The 21,362-nt window shown below is 35.0% G+C and overlaps 2 protein-coding genes across 3 annotated transcripts; both read left to right on the forward strand.

Moving 5' to 3' along the window:
* LOC109186345 lies at nt 1–999 on the forward strand. The gene has a single exon (XM_019336296.1). The coding sequence runs from the start codon at nt 1–3 to the stop codon at nt 997–999; it is 999 nt and encodes a 332-aa protein (XP_019191841.1).
* A 4,505-nt stretch (nt 1,000–5,504) lies between these two features.
* LOC109181499 (clustered mitochondria protein-like) lies at nt 5,505–16,808 on the forward strand. Of its 2 annotated transcripts, XM_019331297.1 has the most exons (29): nt 5,505–5,663; nt 5,938–6,151; nt 6,987–7,048; nt 7,354–7,543; nt 7,628–7,768; nt 7,909–8,065; nt 8,166–8,359; nt 8,460–8,561; nt 8,981–9,116; nt 9,347–9,475; nt 9,912–10,308; nt 10,764–10,868; nt 11,417–11,535; nt 11,609–11,717; nt 11,842–11,979; nt 12,491–12,619; nt 12,707–12,877; nt 13,068–13,154; nt 13,459–13,593; nt 13,840–13,986; nt 14,067–14,135; nt 14,267–14,425; nt 14,559–14,615; nt 14,699–14,739; nt 14,866–14,985; nt 15,128–15,437; nt 15,534–15,641; nt 15,744–15,815; nt 15,962–16,808. In XM_019331297.1, the coding sequence occupies exons 2-29, from the start codon at nt 5,947–5,949 to the stop codon at nt 16,415–16,417; spliced, it is 4,245 nt and encodes a 1,414-aa protein (XP_019186842.1). In that variant the 5' UTR covers nt 5,505–5,663; nt 5,938–5,946; the 3' UTR covers nt 16,418–16,808. The 2 variants fall into 2 exon arrangements, with proteins under 2 accessions (XP_019186842.1, XP_019186851.1); XM_019331306.1 differs by lacking the exon at nt 8,460–8,561 and having other exon boundaries at nt 8,166–8,290.
* Nucleotides 16,809–21,362: the final 4,554 nt, after the last annotated feature.

Consider the following 21,362-nt stretch of genomic DNA (forward strand, 5'->3'; position numbering starts at 1 on the left):
ATGGACAAGGAACAAGACGAGATTCAGTTTCTAGGCTTCTTCAGCATATTCAAAGAATCATTCAGCCTGGTTTCCACATGGAAGAATATTTTCTCCCAGATTACCGCCGCCATGATCGTCCCTCTCTCCTTCATCTACCTCGCGCACATCGAGATCTCCGACATCCTCTTCACCGACATCCTCCGCGACGAGTACATCCTCGACAGGATCCAGCGGGGCACGCAAACGTACGACAAGATCTCCGACGTTCTCTCCTCGGAATGGACCGCCTTCTGGCTCTTCAAGATCGCCTACTTCATCTTCTTCCTCGTCCTCGCCCTCCTCTCCACCGCCGCCGTCGTCTACACCATCGCCAGCATCTACACCGCCAAGGAGATCGCCTTCCGGCGGGTCATGTCGGTGGTCCCAAAAGTCTGGAAGCGCCTCATGGTCACTTTCCTCTGGAGCTTCGCGATTCTCTTCGCCTACAATATCCTCACCTTCTCCATCCTCATCCTCTGGGTTATGGTGGTGGGGCCCAGGGGGCTAGGGTTGCTCGTGGCGGCGGCGATAATTGTGGGGTACATGGTAGGGTTCGTGTACATCACCGTAATATATCACCTCGCCACCGTGGTGTCCGTACTGGAAGACGTGAAAGGCCTGAACGCCCTACTTAAAAGCAGGCGTCTGATCAGGGGCAAAATGGGGATTTCCGCGGTCATCTTCCTGCTTTTGAACCTGGTTTTCTTTGGGGTTCAGACCGGGTTCGAGTACTTCGTGGTGCTCGGCTATGGCGGCGGGGTTGCAGGGAGGGTAGGGTATGGGATTCTGTGCGTGGGGTTGCTGGCGATTCTCATACTCTTTGGACTCACCACCCAAACCATCATTTACTTCATCTGCAAGTCATATCACCATGAGAATATCGACAAGTCTACGTTGTCGGATCATCTGGAAGATTACCTCGGAGAATATGTTCCCTTGAAGTCTAAGGATGTACAGCTCGAGTCATTCCACGTTTAATGTGCATTATATTTTTTTTTTCTTGGTTTTTGTCAAAGAATTGTTGATGATGTTCTTTGATATGTATACGAGGATATATCATATATATGAATGTTTTTGCAGAAATCTTTGATTAATGGAGAGTAGTCCGTAGTTCATTGTATAATCTAACCTGAACTCTGTTCAGAGAGAATGTATATGTGGAGTGCTTGATTTTCTCTGTTATATGGTTCTTGGTATAATTGGAATCCATAACACCTGATTCTATTGGTATGGTTTATTTCGTTTGTATTTTTGTTTGATAATAACTGATTTTCATTGTTATCCTTAAAATATACTATTAGCTCTGTTATAATCTTTCTCAGCCTATTAAATACAAAAAGTCAATGTTCTAGGGATTTGAACTTATGACTTTCTATTTGAATAACCACAGTTATACTACTTGATCACAAAATTTTTGACATGATAGCCAAGCTTAGTTCCCCTAATAGAGTGTTTTTACTAAATGATCAGTTTGTTTAACTTTCTATGATTATTTGTCGGCTAAAGTCATATGATGAACTTCGCCTAGAGCGCACATTCATGAGCGTTTAGGTTTTTTTTTTTTTTTTTTTTTTAATTATAAAATATTTGTAAATCAAATGAAATATAAGGGGAGTGTTAGCTTGTTTGGCAAATGACTGATAGCTAATAGCTAATTGGGTTAGCTAATTTGATTAGCGGGTTGTAAACAAATGTTTAGTAAATTAGTTATTTACTTATAGTTGATTGTATGTAAACTGACATGTAAGGGCATAGACATATTGACCATGTTTGGTAAAAAGTTAGCTTGTCAGATAATTTTAACTTATTTGATCGATATTAGCTGTTTGACTGAGTTAAATAATCAATATTAGTGTTTGATTAATTAGCTTTTTTTTAACAACTTATTGCTCCAAAATGTTAAAATTTTAAAAGATGCTCAAAGTAGTTTTTTTGATCAACTTTTTGAGAAAATCATTTTGCATGTAATCAGCTATCAGCTAATTTACCAAACATTTTTTTACAATCAGCTAATGCTATCAACTAGTCAAACCTAGTAACCCAATCAGCTAATATATATTTACCAAACACCCTATTATGCTAATTTATTAGCTCTTAAATTACTTTTACAAGCCAAACACCTTGTGCTCAGATGACATATAATGATTATTCTATATGAGAGGTCATGAGATCAAGCCTAGCTCAATGGAGGTGTTGTAGTATTTGGTATCTGGGTTGGACTTCCAAATGGAAGGTTGTGAGTTTGAGCCTTAGTGGTGGTGTTATTGGCTTTTTGTGTTTTAGTAGGTTGCGGAAGTATATGAGCAGATATTACATTGTATCAAACATCTAACTAAAAATGCTATTCTTCTTAGCTTTTTAAAATTTTGACTTATTGTCTAAGTAAAGTAATATAATAAACCATTTTATCAAATACTTAAATGACAGATTGACCAGTTAAAGGAACCAAAATTGAATTATACCAAACAAGGCAAAATTGACTTTTTAAGCAAATAGGTATGCCTGTTGGACCAATTATAAGGAGGAATGTTTTAGTAATTGTGTTTTTTTATTTTGTTTTGTTGTGTGTTTTAATTAACACTTTTTAATTTCTTCATTGTACTCCATTCTCATTTGTGATTTGACTAGCATAGGACAACCAATTTTAATATTCTTTAATTAAAATCGATATTTATTTGCGTTGTAAGTGAATCACGTGTACAACCCACTAGATAATTAAAGGACCAAATTCGTTAATCTTATACTTAATTGATTAACTTTTAACATGCAAAATATTTAAATGACCAAAATGCAAATTTCCCTTATATTGTGTTATTTTTGTATGAAAAAAAAATATGCATAGCAAAATCACAATGCAACTAAAAAAAAAAAAAAAAGGACTGACATTGGGGTAGTGGGCCTTCAAATTTTAAATGGATTTAAAGCATGGAGAAAATCGGAATAAACATTTTTACTAAGTTTGTACAAATATAAACTAATCTAAAAAGAGTATGTATTTTAAAAATATTTTATAAAGACAATCCCGTTACATGTATAGAACAAATCTCATCCGTTGACAAAAGCTATATATAAGAGTGAATGAGACAAACCAAAGGCACTTTAACTTATTTATAATCAATTGATTGGAACGTGACTCAACAGTGATGCCATCACACATGCCCTCAAGGTATTTAGCTAAATGTTTATTTAGTTGCTAATAAAAATACTTTTAAAAAAATATACTATGCACAATTATACAAATACAATCTTAAAAATATATACAAATGGCAGACTATATTGTCATTTGTGTGCTCAACAAATTAGAGACAAAAATGGTATTGCTGCATGGCCTGAAGCATGAAATTGAATACAGAGGTAGAAACAATGATATATAGTTTCATTGGAGTTGTTGCTAAATGGAATACAGTGATATAGATATCAAAGGCCTGGATTAAACAAATTAGAGATGTTGCACATAGAATATCAAAGTACACATCATTGGAGTTGTTGCTAAATGGAAGACAGTGATATAGATATCAAGGCCTATATTAAACAAGTTAGAGATGTTGCATATAGGACATCAAAGTACATATCAATAGCATGATGCAGTTAGCACTCTTATCATTATCGTATTTTGTTACAAACAAGTCTTAAATACCAAGTCATATTTACGAGATAGCAAATTACGATTCTATTGGAATAGTCCGTATGGGCAACTCAACTAGTCATAGAGGTAAGAATTGAAAAGAATAACCAAGGATAGCATACAGTGAAAAGAGTAAAATAAAAAAGGTAACTATGATTAATATATATATATATATATATATATATATATATATATATTTGGTAGGGGTAACTATGATTAATATTGATTACTAATTAAAATATATTATAAAGTAAAAAAGCAAGACCTACAAAGATGCTATTTTTTAATCGAATTAATGAAATTAATAAATATTTTAATCAAATATGCAACACGGACAACATCACTAAGTCTACACAAAAAAAAAAAAAAAAAAAAAAAAAAAATCAAACATAAACTAGTAAGTACCTTTTTAATTGATTTTAGTAAAGTCTTAAACCAATTAAATCGTTTGAAACAGAAAAAATAACAAAAGAAAAATGTAAATGGATAAAAATATCCTTACTAAAAATAGAAAAAGTCATAAAAAGGTCTAAAAGTGCCTAAAAAATAAAAGTCTTGGACGTCAAATGACAAAAATGATAGTCTAGGACTAAATTTGGAATTGTCATAAAAAACAAGGAACCTCTGGTAGAATTAACTCTATAATAAATATTAATCTAATCCTTAGAATCGCACTCAGGTGCGAATGCTTCGCCCAGGCGCGAAATATGAATCGATTCTGTTCGTCCACGTGTCCAGATCTAATGGATGAGAAACACCGATTATGCTTCGCCCAGGCGCGAAATATGAATGGATTCTGTTCGTCCACGTGTCCATATCTAATGGATGAGAAACACTGATTTAAAAAAAAACGCGGTGACATTTTCGTAAATAATTGAACATCGAAGTGCAAGTAAAATGTATTACAAGTGCATGTAAAATGTATTATAGGTGCAAGTAAAAATTTACACTGAGTGCACCAATAGTTCTAAATAGTTGCACATATAGTTCTAAGTAGTTGCACAAATAGTTCTAAGTAGTTGCACATATAGTTCTAAGTAGTTGCACCTAGGTGCATGAATGTTTACGGGTGGTTTTCATGGGTATTACTACGCGCTGAACTCAGATCAATGAATATTAACAAGACAAAATTACATGCACTTATAGGTGAAAATATGTGCACCTATAGTTATAAGTAGTTGCACCTATAGTTATAAATAGTTGCACCTATAGTTATAAATAGGTGCATGAACGTTTGCGGGAAGTGAATGTTAACAAGACAAAATTACACGCACTTATAGGTGAAAGTAAGTGCACTTGTAAGCGATTTTACTTGCACTTCGATGTTCAATTATTTACGAAACTGTCACCGCGTTTTATTTAAGCTATTAGATTTGGACACGTGTCGCGTACGGATTCGTTCGCATATTCCTTCCTGGGCACTTATTTGCACCTGAGTGCATCCCTAATTCAAATTTTCAATGCAAGTAGAGTACAAGTGTGAATAAACCATACCCATTTATTTGAGAGATATAATTGGTAAAAAATAAGAAAAAAATATAAAAAATATGATACTGTTTTCGTAATTAGTATTACAAATTTCGTACGTGTATTACACCATATTTGAGAATGCATAATTAATAGTGTACTCAAATCAATTTGAGTGTAGTTTTACCAATATTGAATGTTTGTTAGTTATCTAATGCATTCACAAGATTTTCTTAATGCATATCCAAAAATGTTAACAACATTTTTTTCTTCATTATTTGCAGCTATTTATTTATTTTATTATTATATATTTATAAAGCTCAAGCCAAAATAACACTTGGGCTGCACATACTCAAAGTTGGTGAAAGTGTGAAACCCTATAAAAAGGAGATTTTATTTTTAGAAGCCCTACCCGCAGGCCGCAGCAAGAAGGCCAAGCCGATCATACGCACGCCCTTGTTTTATTCACCCTTACACTCTTTCACCACTCACCGTTTCTCTCTTTCAACACAGACGGCCGGCACGCCACCGGAGTAGCCCTCTTTAATAGGTACCGCCATAACCACTATTTGCTTGCTTATATTGAGTTATCATAGAACACTGTTTGGCTAAATTGTATTAATTTTTTTATTTTGATTTATAAACAGTGGAATGTATCAAATAATCATTATCCCTTTCGTTGTTGTTTTCCATTTCGCTTAGTTTTTAATGTTTTTATTTCGTTTTCTGTGGCTTTTTAGAAGCAAGCATGTCAAATTCATGGAGTAATAAGCAGAAATGCTTGGTGACTTGAATACTTATATGGTGCATTTTTGTGTGTGCAGGGGTTAGAGATGGCTGGAAAATCGAACAAAGGGAAGAATCGGAAAGGGCAAAATGCCACCAGTGCTACTGAGCATAAAGTGCCATCTGATGCTCCTATGAGTGATTGTGTAAGTTCAGAAGCTAATGGAAATGCAGAATTGAGTGTATCCGCTGATATGAAGACTGAAATGAAAGAGTCTTCGAATGGGGCTCCAGGGGACCAGCCGAAGGAAGGTGGAGTTATTGTTTGCCTCTTCTTTCCTTGCCTCTTGCACTAATAGTCCTGTCTGTAACTTTAGAATTCATAAAATTGTCACTACTGGTAAAGAACTAAGGAACTTATACACCGCTATGTATCCCAGTCCAGGACCTTTAATTTGCTTTTACTGCTTGTTCATTACTTTATGTTTAGATGTATTCTAAACGTTTAGTCTGCAGCTGTCTGTTTCTAGCTTCAAATGGTTTATTTTTGTGTCTACACATATTTTTAATTTGTTTGTGCAAGCTCAGAGATATTATTTTCCCATTTTCCTCTACCAGGCTTACCACAACATTGTTTTTGCTTCAGTTTGATAGAAGTTGATGGATCTTTTACATGGACTATTATTTAGAATATGGATTGAAACATTGTGGGTCAACTTAATGCCTATTTCTCTCCACACATAATTCCTTCCCCTAGGATGACCACAGATGTATAAGCAAATGTGGTTCCATGTTAATATTTGCATACATAATTTATTGTAGGAATGGAAAGCGTAATTGTTACTGGAGGTGAAATATCTTACTTAAAGAAATGAAGAATGACAGTGCCTTGTTGCTATACTACCCTTGTTCTTATGATATTCTTCAACAACTACACTATATCTAATTTGTTTATCTCTGATGATTTAGTTTGTCGTAACCCTCTTTTGAAACTTAAGTGTTTACAACATTAATGAGACATGGCTCACTTTCCCCTTATTATGTCCCCGTTATTTAATTCAGATACATATTATGTTAATCTTCAATTACTTTGGATTGTTTTCGGAAACAATATAATTTATATCTGACAATAGGTCTTCTGTATCAGGTGGTATCCATCTATATCCAGTTACTGTTAAAACTCAAGGGGGTGAAAAACTAGAGCTTCAAGTAAGACAAAGATTACCATTAAATTTGAAATCTGTCATTAGCTTGTTTATATCCTATTTCCTATGCCCATACCCTGCAGCGTGAAATTTTATATGTATTTCTTCCGATCTCTTTGAAATTATTTGTAAATCCTACTTACATAGTGTATATTAAAAGTCACTGAATATACCCTATACCATGAAATGGTTCAATCTTCTATGCTGGTCAGAAAACTGAGTTCCTTTAACAGAATAAGATATAAATTATTTTGTTCAAGTGATTCAACATTGGTGTTTGTGAATGTTTTGATGGTATTATGATTGCAGCTGAGTCCTGGGGATTCTGTTATGGATGTGAAGCAGTTTCTTCTTGATGCTCCAGAGACATGTTTCTTTACTTGTTATGACCTGTTATTGCACACAAAGGATGGATCAAATTATCATCTAGAGGATTATAATGAAATTTCTGAGGTAGCTGATATCACCTCTGGAAGCTGCTCCCTAGAGATGGTTCCTGGTATGTCTGTCTTATGCTTGGCCTGCATTAGTGCTAGAATTTGCAGGCTAAATAACATTGTTGTTATTGCTTGTTTGCTTGCAGCATTATATGATGATCGATCTATTAGGGCTCATGTTCACCGTACTCGAGAATTGTTATCTCTTTCCAGTTTGCATTCCTCTCTCTCAACATCACTTGCACTACAGCATGAATCAGGGCAACCAACAGCTGCCAAATCTGGAGGTTTGTTATTCAAGTCAAGCTTTCCTTCATTCTCCTTTTTAGATTTTCTCCTTTCCTTTTTAGTGGTTTCTTTATTCATCATATTTAAAATGTACTGTATGATTCTGGTAACAATATTTTTTTGGATATTTATCGTATAGAGCCAATCAAAGCTGATATACCAGAACTCGATAATATGGGTTTTGTGGACAATATTTCCAGTTCCCTCTCCAATTTGTTATCAACAATTTTCAAGGAGGTGAAATGTGTGGAGAGTATTGTGTTCTCTTCATTTAATCCTCCTCCCAGCTACAGAAGGTATTATTATTATATTCAAGTAATATGTGTAATCATATCCAATATTTTTCTTGTTGAATGTTATCAATAACATTGTGAGTGCTGTTTTTATTGCATTCAGGCTTGCTGGAGATTTGATTTATTTGGATGTAGTAACCCTTGAGGGAAACAAATATTCTATTACAGGAACAACTAAAAACTTCTATGTTAATTCAAGCACTGCAAATGTGCTTGATCCAAGACCAAGTAAAACTGCCTCCGAAGCAACAACTCTAATTGGACTTTTGCAAAAGATTAGCTCAAAGTTTAAGAAAGGTATCAAATACATGTTTAGAAGTAGTCATTGTTTATTTGGGCTTCTGAATATACTGAAAACCATATGTAATTATAAACCACTCTCTTTTCTTTATTAAAGCCTTTCGAGAAATATTGGAGCAGAAGGCCTCTGCACATCCTTTTGAAAATGTTCAATCTCTACTGTCCCCAAATTCATGGCTTGGCTCCTATCCCATTCCTGGTAAGTGCTTTTCATTAGCTATTATGATGCTAGCTTATAAATTTATTTTTCGTCCACATTTGAAATGGGATGTTCAAGGTCATTGAGACACTTAAGTCTGAATGCTTTGCTTGAGTTTACCAGCCACTAATCATATCTATATTGGTTTTAACTGCTTGCTTCCTTCCCACTTTAAAACATTTTGATCCGTAAAGTTTTATCTGATTAAGATATTAGGTGCTCTTTGTATCCTCGCAGAAACTCTGGTTTTGCTCTATTTGTGGTCCATAATCAATGTTGAATTGTCTATGCCTGTGGCACTTGCTTCTCCAATCCTTCTGATTAATTGTGTTTGATTGATTTATTTTTTTGGTTGCATATGGAAGAAGTGCGCACACTATATTTATCAGTGTGGTATTAACTTGTATTTCTTGCTTCAGATCACACACGTGATGCAGCTAGGGCAGAAAATGCTTTGACACTCTCCTTTGGAAGTGAGCTGATTGGGATGCAAAGAGATTGGAATGAAGAGTTGCAATCCTGTCGGGAATTTCCGCATGGGACACCACAGGAAAGGTGCATGCTACCTCTTTAGCTGCCATTGTAGTTTGTCTCTCTGTGAATGTGAATGTACTCTATTAAGCTTTATTATTATTCTTATTTATTATTATTATTATTATTATTATTATTATTATTATTATTATTATTATTATTATTATTATTATTATTGCTGTTGCCATTATTACGAATGATGGTATTTATGGTGCTTTTAACTTTCTTATATCACTCATAACAATTATTTCCAGGATCTTGCGAGATAGGGCCCTTTACAAAGTCACTTCTGACTTTGTAGATGCTGCAACTAGTGGTGCTATTGGAGTCATCAGCAGATGTATACCACCAATCAACCCAACCGATCCAGAGTGCTTTCATATGTCAGTCACTTTTACACAACTCCATGCAATTGCTGTATTCTATGCATTACAGTGTGCTTTGCCCCTTTATTTAATTATTTTTGATCTTTTATTCCTGATATCAGTATTACAGTGTCAGTGCTCCTGTAAAACCATACCATTAAAATTTTCTTTTGGTGGTTCCTACGTTTGTAGTGTTCATTAGTTTTCCATATCTGTGTGTGCCCTCTAAACCTCAAGCTATACACTCTTGGCCACCCATTATTCATATGCCTAATATGAGGAATAAAGATGACATGTTGTATGTATTTTATGTATATGTCTTTATTTGATTAAACGCCTCCTCACCTTTTTTAAAAATCTAAAATTATTGGCAAGCATCAGTTTGGTAATATAATTGCCTTAAATCTTTGTAAAGTTACATCAACTGTTCCTCATTTGTTTTCATGTTTTCCAGGTATGTCCACAATAACATATTCTTCAGCTTTGCTGTTGATGCGGACCTTGAACAATTGTCCAAGAGGAAGACCTCTGACTCTCTTTCAGAAGTTGAGATCACAAGCCCAATTCAATTATCATCTGAGAAGATCCCCAACAATTTACCACATGGAGCTTCTGAAATTTCAAATGGGGAGAAACCCACTGCTTCTAGTGCTGAACATGTAAATGGCATGTTGGATTCAGCCGTTGGAGGACCTGCTGAGAATCAGTTGGCTGAAAGTGAGCAAGCCACACATGCAAGTGCAAACAATGACCTGAAAGGCACAAAGGCATATCAAGAAGCTGATGTCCCTGGGCTATACAATCTTGCAATGGCCATAATTGATTACAGAGGTCACAGGGTCGTTGCACAGGTGTCTAATAAACTTGTGGTCTATTCTCTTTAAGTGCAATATGCTGATGAATATTAGTGCCTCATTGATAATCAAGTCTTTGGACTTGGAGTTTGTAAGGTCAATTTGTAAGACTAGATTACCTAACTATGAACCTTTCCCACTGCCAACCTGAAAAGATAAAAGCAATGAATTTCTAATTAAATGTCACATTTCAGCCTCCCATGTTGCAAATTTTCAGTTGCTAGAGAAGATTGGTTTTGCATCATCTTTGTTACACACTAAATCTTTGTATTTTCTATTCTCATTAAGTGTATTTACATAATGAGCTCAAAATCTTCAGGAACAACACTAGACACTTATTTGAATTTTAGATTGTTGATTACACTTGTCACTTGTGTGTTTCTTCCATTGTATGTATCGCAGTTGGTACTTTGTGTCATTATAATCATTATTATTCTGTTACTTGCTTACAGAGTGTTTTACCTGGCATCCTTCAAGGTGATAAATCAGACTCCCTTCTGTATGGTTCTGTTGATAATGGGAAGAAAATATGCTGGAATGAAAAATTTCACTCCAAGGTTGGTTTTCTTTGGTGTGATTTCAATTCTTTTTTGGTTGTGACATTTTCTATTTACTAAGAAGCAGCAATGCCCATCCATTGTGAAAAGTGTTTCTTTTATTGTACTGTATGAAAGAAACCTATAATACAATCAATTCTATTTCCTGTAATTTAACATGGTTTATGAAAGAAGATGATTGACACTGTGTATGTCCAGCGGATTTCACTGTTATCGTGCATGCAATCTTCCTATGTAAAAAAATGAATGCTGAAGTGAGTTTGCTTAGCTACTTATATTATGTTATTCTGGTTTTGTAATTTGATAAGCAAGATGGTTTACAAAATGAATTTCTTGATTCCAACTTTCCAAGGCTTCCAGCTTCTTCTGTCTGGTTTTGGATCTATATTGTCAAGTCAAAAAATTATTTTTCTCAGCTTTATTGCGATAATATCTTTAAATTTTGAGATATTGCAATAATGTCTTAAATATTGAGATATTCTTCTCTACTATACAGACTACCTGTTTCTTGGTTCAATCAATATTTTTAATCCTTTGGCTATCAATAGGTAGTTGAAGCTGCAAAGCGTCTCCACTTGAAGTTACATGCTGTCTATGATGGATCTGGAAATATTTTTGAGTTGGCTGCACCAGTGGAGTGCAAGGGTATTGTTGGCAGTGATGACAGGTATGAGATAGTTTGTTTGGGCAACAATAACTTTTTGAGTTTAGACATTAACTTTTCTAACACTGGCAACCAGGCATTATATATTGGACCTGATGAGAGTCACACCTCGTGATGCCAATTATAGCGGTCCAGGTTCCAGATTTTGTATTTTGAGGCCTGAGTTGATAACTGCATTTTGCCAAGTTAGTAGTCCATTTTTCAGCAATTGTTCCTTTTAATTATTTTTGATTTTTTCATTCTTATTCTCTTATTTATTTATTTATTTCTTGATGTATGTATTTATTTGTTATTTTTTTACTTAAACAGGTTGAAGCTACAGATAGGTCAAAATCAAAGTGCAAGGCTGAGGGAGAGGTTCAAGAGACTAGTGATTCTTCAGATGCAAATAATGCTGATGAAATTCCTAGAACTGAGGATAATGTCCCGAGCCAGGTTGACAAAGAGGTAATTTTTTTCCTTCTAAAGTATTTAAGCAAGGATTTTGGACTTGGTGCTGCTGTATATATTACACTGTGTTTACTATAAGCAGAGCATCATTCTTTAATGTGTTTTGAGCTGTTTGTGTGTATGTCTAAATTTGTGATATATCTCTGTATGGATTACATCTTGGGATATGCCTGCACGTACTTTGTGCACTTGTCATAGTTATCAGATAATAATATTGTCTTTGATTTGAAAGTTGGGAAAACAGTTTGAAAAGTTTTCTGCATTTGGGATCCCTTTTAGCTTAACTTGGTGCTGCTTCTTGTGCTCAGTCAGTGATGCTATTCTGGATTTAGCTTCTTTTTTAAATATAAAATGGTGATGTATCAATTTGTTGTTTTTTACCATGCTACAAACATAGGAAGCATTGTACGCCAAGTTTTTTAGTTGTTCTGCTTTGCAACGACATATGCCTTACTTTTGTGTGGCTTTTGCTTGTGCTAATGTTGTATTTGGATCTGATTCTGTACAGGAAAAATTAAGCGAAAGTAATGATGCTAAAGAATGCTGTTCTCAGTCAGGGAGCAAAGATGATATCCCTGAGGAGATACTTTTTAATCCTAATGCTTTCACCGACTTCAAGTTGGCTGGGAATAAAGAGGCATGGATTTTGCATATTTTTATGTCCTTCAGTCAGATAATAATTGTGTGATTCCTAATTCATTGTGCCCTACACTAACTTGACCAGGACATAGCTGCTGATGAAGAACTTGTGAAGAAAGTTAGTTTGTATCTTAAAGATGTTGTGCTTCCAAAGTTTGTACATGACCTCTGCGCACTTGAAGTCTCACCCATGGATGGGCAGACTTTAACTGAAGCACTTCATGCCCATGGGATTAATTTACGTTATCTTGGAAAAGTAAGAAGCTCTTTATGATTTTTTTTTTTTTTTGACAATTTTCTGATTAATAATAATCTCATGTGTTTTTTTTGTTAAGTATGAAGCCCCTGTAATTGATTATTATTATTATTATTATTGTTATTACTGATACAACTATATCACTAATTCACTACCACTAATTTATTCAAGATGTTTTAATCTCCTCCAGGTTGCTGAGGGAACTAGGCATTTCCCTCATTTGTGGGATCTTTGTTCTAATGAAGTTGTTGTTAGGTCAGCTAAACACATTTTCAAGGTGATCTGCATCTGCTAGTGTTTTGACATATCATTGCCATTTTCACGTTTTTTTGATTTCTCGTTTAAATCTCTATTTTGTTAGCCTGCTGTAAGGTTACATTGCAACTTATTTTCATTTTGAACCCTGGAGAACTGTGTTATTCGAATTATTTGTTTAGCGTTTCTAATAAAATATACTAATAGTAGAACTATGGAATGATCTTTTTTTTTTCTTCCTTGCTGTTTGTATATCATCATTTGTTCTTATTTCTTTTGTTCTGTTGGTTCAATATCAGTTATTAACAGATCTGTTGGACTTGCAGGATGTCATGAGAGATTCAGAAGACCATGACCTTGCAAATGCCATCTCACATTTTTTTAACTGTTTCTTTGGAAACATCCAAACTACATCTAACAAAGTTGGCACAAATTCTGTGCATTCTAGAAATCAAAAGAAGGTAAACAATGCGATACTCAGGTCATTTGTCATTTGTGTTATCTAAGACAATGTGATACAATATTATCTTGGGCTGTTTGTCTGATAGGGGGGTATACATTCTATTATGCTTTAATAATATCCCTTTTCTGGTATGTGCAAGTATGGAAATGCTGGAAACCTTTGTGAGTTTTATCTTAATCGGGTTATCAAATCTCTGGTGTAGTGTTTTGCTTTAAGCTGTACTAAGACTAAACATATTCTCCAGGATCATCATTCTTCAGGGAAGTTTTCCAAGGGACAGGCAAAGAAGAAAAGTGCAGTGTCTGCAGTAAAGAAGCAATCTTCATATATGAATGTCACATCTGATAGTTTGTGGTCTGACATCAAAGAATTTTCAAAACAAAAGTATCAGGTATCAAGTAATTAAAAATTTCCACAGGTTCTTGTCTATTACTCTCATTTGTAACCAGATTCTAATTGATAATTTTTCAGTTTGAATTGCCTGACGATGCAAGATTACGGGTAAAGAAAATTCCAGTTTTACGCAATCTTTGCCTGAAGGTACCTCATGATTTCATCTGAATTTTGTTTCTTATTGCTATTCAATGTTGCACTTCTATCAATGGATAAGACAACCGTGGTTAATATTTTATACTGCTTATGCTTCTAATGACTATGGTATTCTTTGACAGGTTGGAGTAACCGTTGCAGCTCGAAAATATGATCTTGATGCTGTCACACCTTTTCAAGCAACTGATATTTTGAATCTTCAACCGGTGGTGAAGCATTCTATCCCAATCAGTTCAGAAGCAAAGGATCTGGTGGAAACAGGAAAGGCTCAATTAGCTGAGGTATAAACAGTTCTAGGCAACATTATGTAGTGTGACTTCCATGTTTGGAAAGGAAATGAAATGCATGTGACTTGTAGGAATGAGTGAAGATTAATAATATTATATTCTTAGGATCTTTGTTATTTATTTTCAGGGTTTGCTTAATGAGGCCTATTTATTGTTTTCTGAAGCATTCACAATACTTCAGCAGGTATAGTTGTTAACTGATTGACTATTGTGATTAAATTCATTATCGATTAGCACAAGTTAGCCTGGTTTCTACACAATGTGCAGGTTACTGGTCCAATGCATAGGGAAGTTGCCAACTGTTGTCGGTAATTGTTATTTGATTTACCAACTCATTTCTCTAGCATTACAAATATTTTTTTTTATTTACCTCAGTTAGTTTGTGTCTTTACAAATTTTTTCTTTATCTTACCCCCAACAATTTTGAATTACAGATATCTAGCTATGGTTCTGTACCACGCCGGTGATATGGCAGGTGCAATAGCGCAACAGCACAAGGAACTTATCATTAATGAACGCTGCCTTGGACTGGATCACCCGGACACTGCTCATAGGCAGGAGCTCTTTTCCTCTGAACTTCTATTTGATTCATGTTACCTGTTGGGACACAATGTGTTGTCCATTAAGATGCTTCCTTTGAAGGCCACAGCATTTATATACCTTGACTGATCATTATGTTACTGTTCTTGACTACAGCTATGGAAATATGGCTCTTTTCTACCATGGGCTCAGCCAAACGGAACTTGCATTGCGGCACATGTCAAGGGCTTTACTTCTACTTGGGTTGTCTTCTGGTCCCGATCATCCTGATGTTGCTGCAACTTTTATAAATGTTGCGATGATGTACCAAGATATTGGAAAGATGGATACTGCTCTTCGATACCTGCAAGAAGCCTTGAAAAAGAATGAGAGACTCCTAGGAGAAGATCATATTCAAACTGCTGTCTGCTATCACGCACTGGCAATCGCCTTTAATTGTATAAGTGGTTATAAGGTGTCCCGCCAGGTATATTTTTGAGTGTTTTAATTTTTCCCCGTATTTCAGAAATACTTGTGGATTATAACGAATCTTGGAAAACAAAAAAATCCATTTTATCAACAGCATGAGCAGAAGACATATGATATTTTAGTGAAACAACTTGGAGAGGACGATCCAAGGACAAAGGATTCTCTGAATTGGTTGAACACATTTAAGATGCGTGAGTTACAGGTATTGCTACCATTCACTTATAAAATACCTTCATTTAGAATTTGTGGGTCTGTTGTCTTCAAACATTTGTTCATCCATGGTGTTAAAATGCATTTTTCACAGTTGAATGCTCAAAAGCAGAGGGGTCAAGCTTTAAATGAGACTTCAGCTCACAAGGCTTATGACATTTTGAAGGTATGTTTCATTTTTATGAAAATGTTTCACGCTTGAGTTTTCCCTATGTTGGTTTAGTCCTCGGTATAATATTGGACTATCTAGTATGATTCTTTCATTTTGTTCATTCTGAATTTTTAGCTCCAAACTTCTGAATTGATTTACAGGCCAATCCTAGTATATTACAAGCTTTTCAAGCTGCCACTGGTGGTGCTGGGTTAGCTGGTGTGAATCAATCTCTAAATGCTGCCATGCTTGGTGAAGCCTTACCCCGAGGAAGAGGAGTCGATGAAAGAGCTGCCCGTGCAGCTGCAGAAGTACGGAAGAAAGCTGCTGCGAAGGGTCTTCTATTACGGCCTAATGCTGGTGCCGTGCAGGGTTTGCCCCCACTTTCTCAGATACTAAACGTATTAAACCCCGGGGTAACACCTGACCCTGTAAATAGGGTTGAAACTGATGGAGCAAATAAAGAAGCAAACGGGGACTCCACAGATACACCTGCCGATGCCCAAGGGGACAACTCCAAACCCGAGCAACCAGATGAGGCACCAGTCGGATTAGGCAGCGGTTTGGCATCACTCAATGCCAAGAAGCAGAAGTCTAAACCCAAGGTCACATCCTGAAACTTACTTCAGAATATTCTAGCAGTAGCTACAATTGATTGGTATCACCACACATGAAACTTAGTATACTTTCCATTCATCCTGCACCCTGGTATTAGAGATGCAGCCCCAATAAGCGGTGCAAAAGTTTGCATCTTGTGCGTTTAACTTGAGGAATTGTATTTTTGAGTCGAAAATATGCACTAGTCAGGTGGTGCAGCTTCTTTCTTTTTGGGGGAAAGTGTTGGTTGGAGGGGATGGGGTGGGTGGGTTGTTTCAATTTCTCTGCATTTTGATGTCTTAAAAATTTTGATGCCCTCCCCTTGGAGTTCAATTTAACTTTGTGGCTTGTTTCTTATTTCCATTCTTTAAATTTTACCTGTAATAAATTTTGCCGCATATTCACTAATTATTTTTAGTGTATATGTAATCTCATGAGTATTCTGTTGCTCAAAAGTCTGTGTACTGGTTTAGCTTAGTGGTTTAGTAAGCAGTATTTGGGAGAAGAAATTGACAGATTTTGAATCTTGGAATTGGCAAAACTAGTTTGGCAAATGCGAGTAGGGGTTTTTCGGTTTTAAAAAAATTAAACCATTTGGTTTAACATTAGTGTTCAGTTTGGATTTAATTCTGTTTGCTGTTTGGTTCGGTTTAATATCCTCAAATTTCTTAATTTTCCGAACATACTACCAAATAATATATATTCACATAATCCATATCTAAAATCTAAACATTATATTACTAGTTCAGTTTTTCTGTATATTTTTAGTTTGGTATCGTTCGGATAAACCGAACTGAATTGCCCACCCCTAAATGTGAGTTCGTCTCACAAAGGTGTCTGTATTGCGTTTTTGAAATGCAAGCCTATATTGTGTTTCTTAAAGGCGTGTGTGTATTGCGTTTTTTAAATGTGAGCCTGTATTGCGTTCCTCAAATGCGTCTGTATCGTGTTTCTCAAATGCGTGTTTGTATCACATTCACATTTCTCAAATGCGTGTTTGTATCACATATTCACATTTCTCAAATGCGTTTGACATGCGATATGCGTATTTGCGATATATATTTCTGACCTATTCAAATGCACTTTCCAAATTAGTTTTATTTTTGTGATTCAAAATCTATCTATTTTCATCCCGTAGGTTTCAATTATACCTATTTCTGGTTATGAGTTTTGGTGTAGATAAGCTTAGACGGGTTGAAGTTTTACTTTGAATTGATTGATATGCCAGCAATGCTTGTGCGGGCATGGATGGATCTTTGTCTTTAGATGGCAATGCAAAGATTCATGGACAAGACCTTATTATGGTAATGGATTGACGTTGTCATTGATGTTGATTAAAGTGGTGACAGGTTCTTGCGTTGCCAGTAATTATTCATATTTAACATTTAGGAGTTGGTTGGTTCACGGAATGTTAAATTACTTAGAGAATGTTAGACTGTTGAGAATATTAAATTCCCGTATTTTGTTAAAATTGATGTATGTAATATAATCTTGTTTGGTTTAGGGTTATTTTTATGCTCCGCCCATCCTCCGTTAAGGAATTTGATATTCATCGGGTTTTCTGCGGGTCACTATTTGCATGTGTGTATTAAATTAATTATAGTACCTTGTAATCTAAGTTGGCAAACTTAGGTTGTTTATAGCTAATCGAATCAAATAAAGAAGGCCAATACGTTGCTCCTATTGGAAGAATTTGTAATCTTGTGGTTATCAAGTCAACAATTGATCAACTTTTTTTTTTTTTTTGGAAAGTAAAGTTGAGCTTGTATTAAAACATATCAGAAATAGAGTCTGGTGGGACGGTGTCCCAGTACAAAATAAGAGCTTGAGTAATGGCTGAGCTAGCTAAAGTGTGAGCTTTAATGCTATTTGATCTAGGAACGAAGTGAATAAAGCGATCAACAAAAGAGACATAGTAGTTCTGCAATCATAACTAAACCAACATATGATAAGACCGATGTCCGTGAAGATAGCAAGCTCTGAAGCTCCGAACAATCAGTGTAAAGGTCTATCGCTGGAAGGCCACGGTCCTTGAGCTATGACATAGCCTCTGCAATGAGAGGTGAGGTACACGACGCCAACGGGCCGCAACAAGCTGCCAAGAAGCTTGATGAAGTCGAGAGCAAGACTGCTCCGAACACTGCCTTCCTAGTCGACTGATGGTAAGAGGCGTTAATGAAACATTTTGGCCTTGCATCTGTTGTAGGCTTGTAGCAGCTGTAAGGGTGTGATAGCTTGTGGTGACGCTGCAATGGGAGCATGCACATGTCGCCATGCATGAAGCGTGACAATAGCTCCAATGGTGCATTTCGGCAGCGGCACATATCTCCTCCAAACAGCAGAATTTCGAGCTCTCCAAACCTGGTACAAAACAGCCACTATCAACCCCAAATCATCCTCATGACACACGTCCATAATATGAGCAAACCAGGCATCAAAAGTGTCGGCAGAGAAGGAATGCAAAGACAAAAAAAGAAGAATTCCACAACAATTTGATCAACTTGACTCTTCAGTTTCGGCGAAATTTTCATCTCAAAATGAGAGGTAAGGCACATGGCAGGCCTTCAAAGCTTGCAGACAAATTATATTGTGCACCTTGAGATTCATCTTATAATATGAACCTTGAGGGATGTTTATTTTTTGTATATTACAAGTTTATTTTTAAAAAGCTTATTATATTTTGACGCATGTTAATTTTTGTGCATTGCAAGTTAAAATAAACATATATTACACTGTAAATGGACATACATCATATTAAAAATAAATTTGTATGAGGAATCCATGTACTCGAAGCCATGGTGATAAACAATCCAAGTGCTTCTTTTAATGGCTTATTTTAAATTATAAAAAAAGAAGAAGTATATATTTGGGATTGAAGCACAAAACTAGAGTCAATGCCTCCATTGAGATTCAAACTTATGACCTCTCATATAGGAATGTCAAAATCATGACGCTTAACCACATGATCTTTAACATTAAAGCTTTTATATGTATATAAAAAAAAATTATAACTTTAATTATTTTTTTAATGAATAATTATGTTATTTCACAAAAATAACATTTCCTCTTTCATTAAAAACTATTATTTCTTCTTGCATTATTTACATTGAAAAATCATCTCAATTGTTTTTTTTTTTTTTTTTTTTTTTTTAATGTTCTCAAATGAAATAACATTGTTTTCTTTTAAAGATCAAAATATGTAAAGCATATTTATAGTTTTTTTTTTTGTTGCTATATATAATGAATAAAACTAAAAGTCATATATAGTAGCTATTTTAAAATGACATATTATCAATTACAAATTATTTTTAAAAAAACTACAAAAATTTATTTATTTATTTTCTCAAAATATAAGATAAGGCATATTCATTCATCAATGCCCATGGGTTGTCAATTTTTTTTTTTTTTTTTTTTTTTTTTGAGTAGTATTGACCCTGTTACATATAATAATAATAATATATCAATATCACCTCAGTTCGAACCCGTGACCTCCCACTTGGGAGAGTCACTTCATGCCACTTGACCACAAGGTCTTTGGCAATTGTCAATATATTCTTTTTAATCGGCAAGATAAGATATTCAGTTGCATTGGGTTTAAGGCGGGGTATCGACCGAAGATCATGGAAGACCAATTCAAAGCCTAGGGCGATATAAACGACAAATTATATCATGCACAGTGGATCTTGGTCCAATACATAAAATTTGACTTCATAATGTACAAAATTTATGTTTATAATACACATACACATAAACACGATATAGTGAATATCTATATAATACACATAATTCATGTTCATTATATAGTGTTTACGTGTATGTGTATTATGAACATGAATTATGTGTATTAGACTAGAGTCCATAATATAACGATTGGATATAAACTTATCTCAAATTGTTTGAAATAAATAAATAAATAAGATCTGATTATGAATCTATGAAGAATAAAGGAATTCATTGTATACGTAAATGATTATACAAATATTTACTATTTATACATGAATAAACTATTAACCTAATGGGCTCATTCCTAAAAGGGCTAGGGTTTCAACACTCTCTCTCAAGCTGGAGAGTATAAATCGGCAAATTATATTATGCACCGCGGTGCATAATCGATTATGCACCGCGCGTCTTTTTTTTTTAAATGAAAATTAACAGTGTTTATTTTCGTCGTTTCGCACCCTTTTGCAAAAAGTAACTCTGTTATTCAGTGTCATTTTGTATACACTGCAGTTTCAGTTGAACACAACTACAGTTTCATTTCGATATAACTATAGTTTCATTCGATATTTATAGACTCAAATATGTGAAAATGTTATTTAATTTTATTTTATATACACTATAGTTTCATTAAAACACAACTACATGATCATTTTGATATAATTACAGCTTCATTGTACAATATACACTCAAATATGTGAAATGTTATTCAGTTTCAGTTTATATACACTGCAGTTTCATTTCACTATAACTACAGTATCATTTTGATATAACTGCAGTGTCGGTTTGGATATACTGTAGTGTCAGTTGGTGTTTAATATACCAAACAAACGGACTCCGTTAACTCTAACGGCGGGCCATTTCTTTACTTAAAGAAACGGCGTCGTTTTTTACCGCGGTGCACATGCACCGCGGTCTATAATATAACGACTGGTATAAATCATATGCTCCAAGGTTGTTAGGAATATACCAAACTCTTAAGAGTTCTGAGAGATTATTTTGTAAGGATATCGGCTAACTGATCTGGTTTTAATACACCCTCCTTGATGAAGTGACAATCAACCTCGGTGTGTTTGGTATTCTCATGATAAAATGAATTTGAGGCGATGTGTAGAGCTGCTTGGTTGCCACATATCAATGTCATTTGAGCAACATTACCACATTGCAACTCTTGTAGTAAGTGTTTAGTCACATGAGCTCACACGTAACAAAGGCCATGACCCGGTATTTAACTTTAGCACTGGACCT

Source organism: Ipomoea nil, unplaced genomic scaffold, assembly GCF_001879475.1.
Source record: "Ipomoea nil cultivar Tokyo-kokei standard unplaced genomic scaffold, Asagao_1.1 scaffold0188, whole genome shotgun sequence".
Taxonomy (NCBI): Eukaryota; Viridiplantae; Streptophyta; class Magnoliopsida; order Solanales; family Convolvulaceae; genus Ipomoea; species Ipomoea nil.

Coding starts and splice junctions, on each gene's coding strand:
- LOC109186345 (XM_019336296.1), top strand. CDS start 1: ATGGACAAGGAACAAGACGAGATTCAGTTTCTAGGCTTCTTCAGCATA.
- LOC109181499 (XM_019331297.1), top strand. CDS start 5,947: ATGGCTGGAAAATCGAACAAAGGGAAGAATCGGAAAGGGCAAAATGCC. Junction 6,152..6,986: donor AGGGGACCAGCCGAAGGAAG/GTGGAGTTATTG, acceptor CTTCTGTATCAG/GTGGTATCCATCTATATCCA. Junction 11,980..12,490: donor CGAGCCAGGTTGACAAAGAG/GTAATTTTTTTC, acceptor GATTCTGTACAG/GAAAAATTAAGCGAAAGTAA.